The following is a 1,076-nucleotide window of genomic DNA, read 5'->3' on the forward strand; positions in this document are numbered from 1 at the left end:
ATATATATATATATATATATATGTATGATGATGATCACACCGGGCCAAGAGAAAAGGCTTGTCCAGTTTTCGTTGGGTGAGTGAGAGTGAGCTCATTGCCCTCGTCGCTGGTTCGTCGCTGTCATCGCGAGTGCGACACAGCCGATCTCCACCCATGGCGCCAACGCTTATTAGTATTTTGTATATAACGGCAAACCGCCTGCCCGGCCTCGGACGCTCCCCTATAAATCACCTCGGCGTCGTGCAGCTACGTACCCAACTCACCACCACCGGCACAGTCTACTCGATCTAGTGCGAGCTGCGAGGTATAGCGTTCCGTTCCACGACGGATCTAGCTAGCTAGTTACAGCGTTACCTCATAGGCTCATACCCTTCATGGCGTCCAGCTCGAGCACGTCGGGGAGCATGCCGGCGGTGTGCGCCGTGCTCATCCTGCTACTGCTGCTGTCCGCCGCCTCACGCTGCGAGGCCGATCTCCTGCAGGTGACGGTGGCCGGCCGGAGAATGCTGGCCGGTGGGAGCAATGCCGGCACCATCTTCTCGAGGGAGGCGGCGACGACCGTGGCGAGTAGCGCACGGCGGTCAGCAGCTGGGAGGGCGGCGATGCCTTACTCCGAGTCGAAGAGGTCCAGCCCCGGCGGCCCGGACCCTCAGCACCACTAATTAGGTAAGCTCGCAGGAACGTGCAAGCGCTTGTTGTCAAGTAGCCTGTGTCCGTTAAGGACGATGTACGCATGGGTGGTAAGTTGGCATCTACTGTGCCAAGAAAAATTATATGTTGCTCAAACATGAGTTTTGTACTTCGTGTCTCTGAAGCACGCAAGGGAAATAAATGGTATATTTACTTGATCTTTCACCTTTCCCGACCCGCCTATCGATGGAGATAGATGCAACGGGAGTGGTTTTCTACCAAGCCTTATATTCCCATATAGCGTGCATTATCCACGTTGAATGTGTTGTACATTTGGAATTTAGTGGTATAAAGATACGGAGAGAATATCACATGAAAGTAAATGAAACCAAGTTTCAAAGAAAACTTCGTGGAAACCATGTTTGAAAGTTTAAGAAAAAACTGA

The 1,076-nt window shown here is 52.1% G+C and overlaps 1 protein-coding gene across 1 annotated transcript; it reads left to right on the forward strand.

The window, feature by feature from the left end:
- The first annotated feature begins 276 nt into the window (after positions 1-276).
- Positions 277-818, forward strand: LOC123156175 (uncharacterized). The gene has a single exon (XM_044574338.1). The coding sequence runs from the start codon at positions 376-378 to the stop codon at positions 661-663; it is 288 nt and encodes a 95-aa protein (XP_044430273.1). The 5' UTR covers positions 277-375; the 3' UTR covers positions 664-818.
- The last annotated feature ends 258 nt before the right edge of the window (positions 819-1,076 follow it).

Source organism: Triticum aestivum, chromosome 7B (assembly GCF_018294505.1).
Source record: "Triticum aestivum cultivar Chinese Spring chromosome 7B, IWGSC CS RefSeq v2.1, whole genome shotgun sequence".
Classification (NCBI taxonomy): domain Eukaryota; kingdom Viridiplantae; phylum Streptophyta; class Magnoliopsida; order Poales; family Poaceae; genus Triticum; species Triticum aestivum.

What these genes read in the sequence shown, in the direction of transcription:
- LOC123156175 (XM_044574338.1), top strand. Translation starts at nt 376, where the DNA reads ATGGCGTCCAGCTCGAGCACGTCGGGGAGCATGCCGGCGGTGTGCGCC.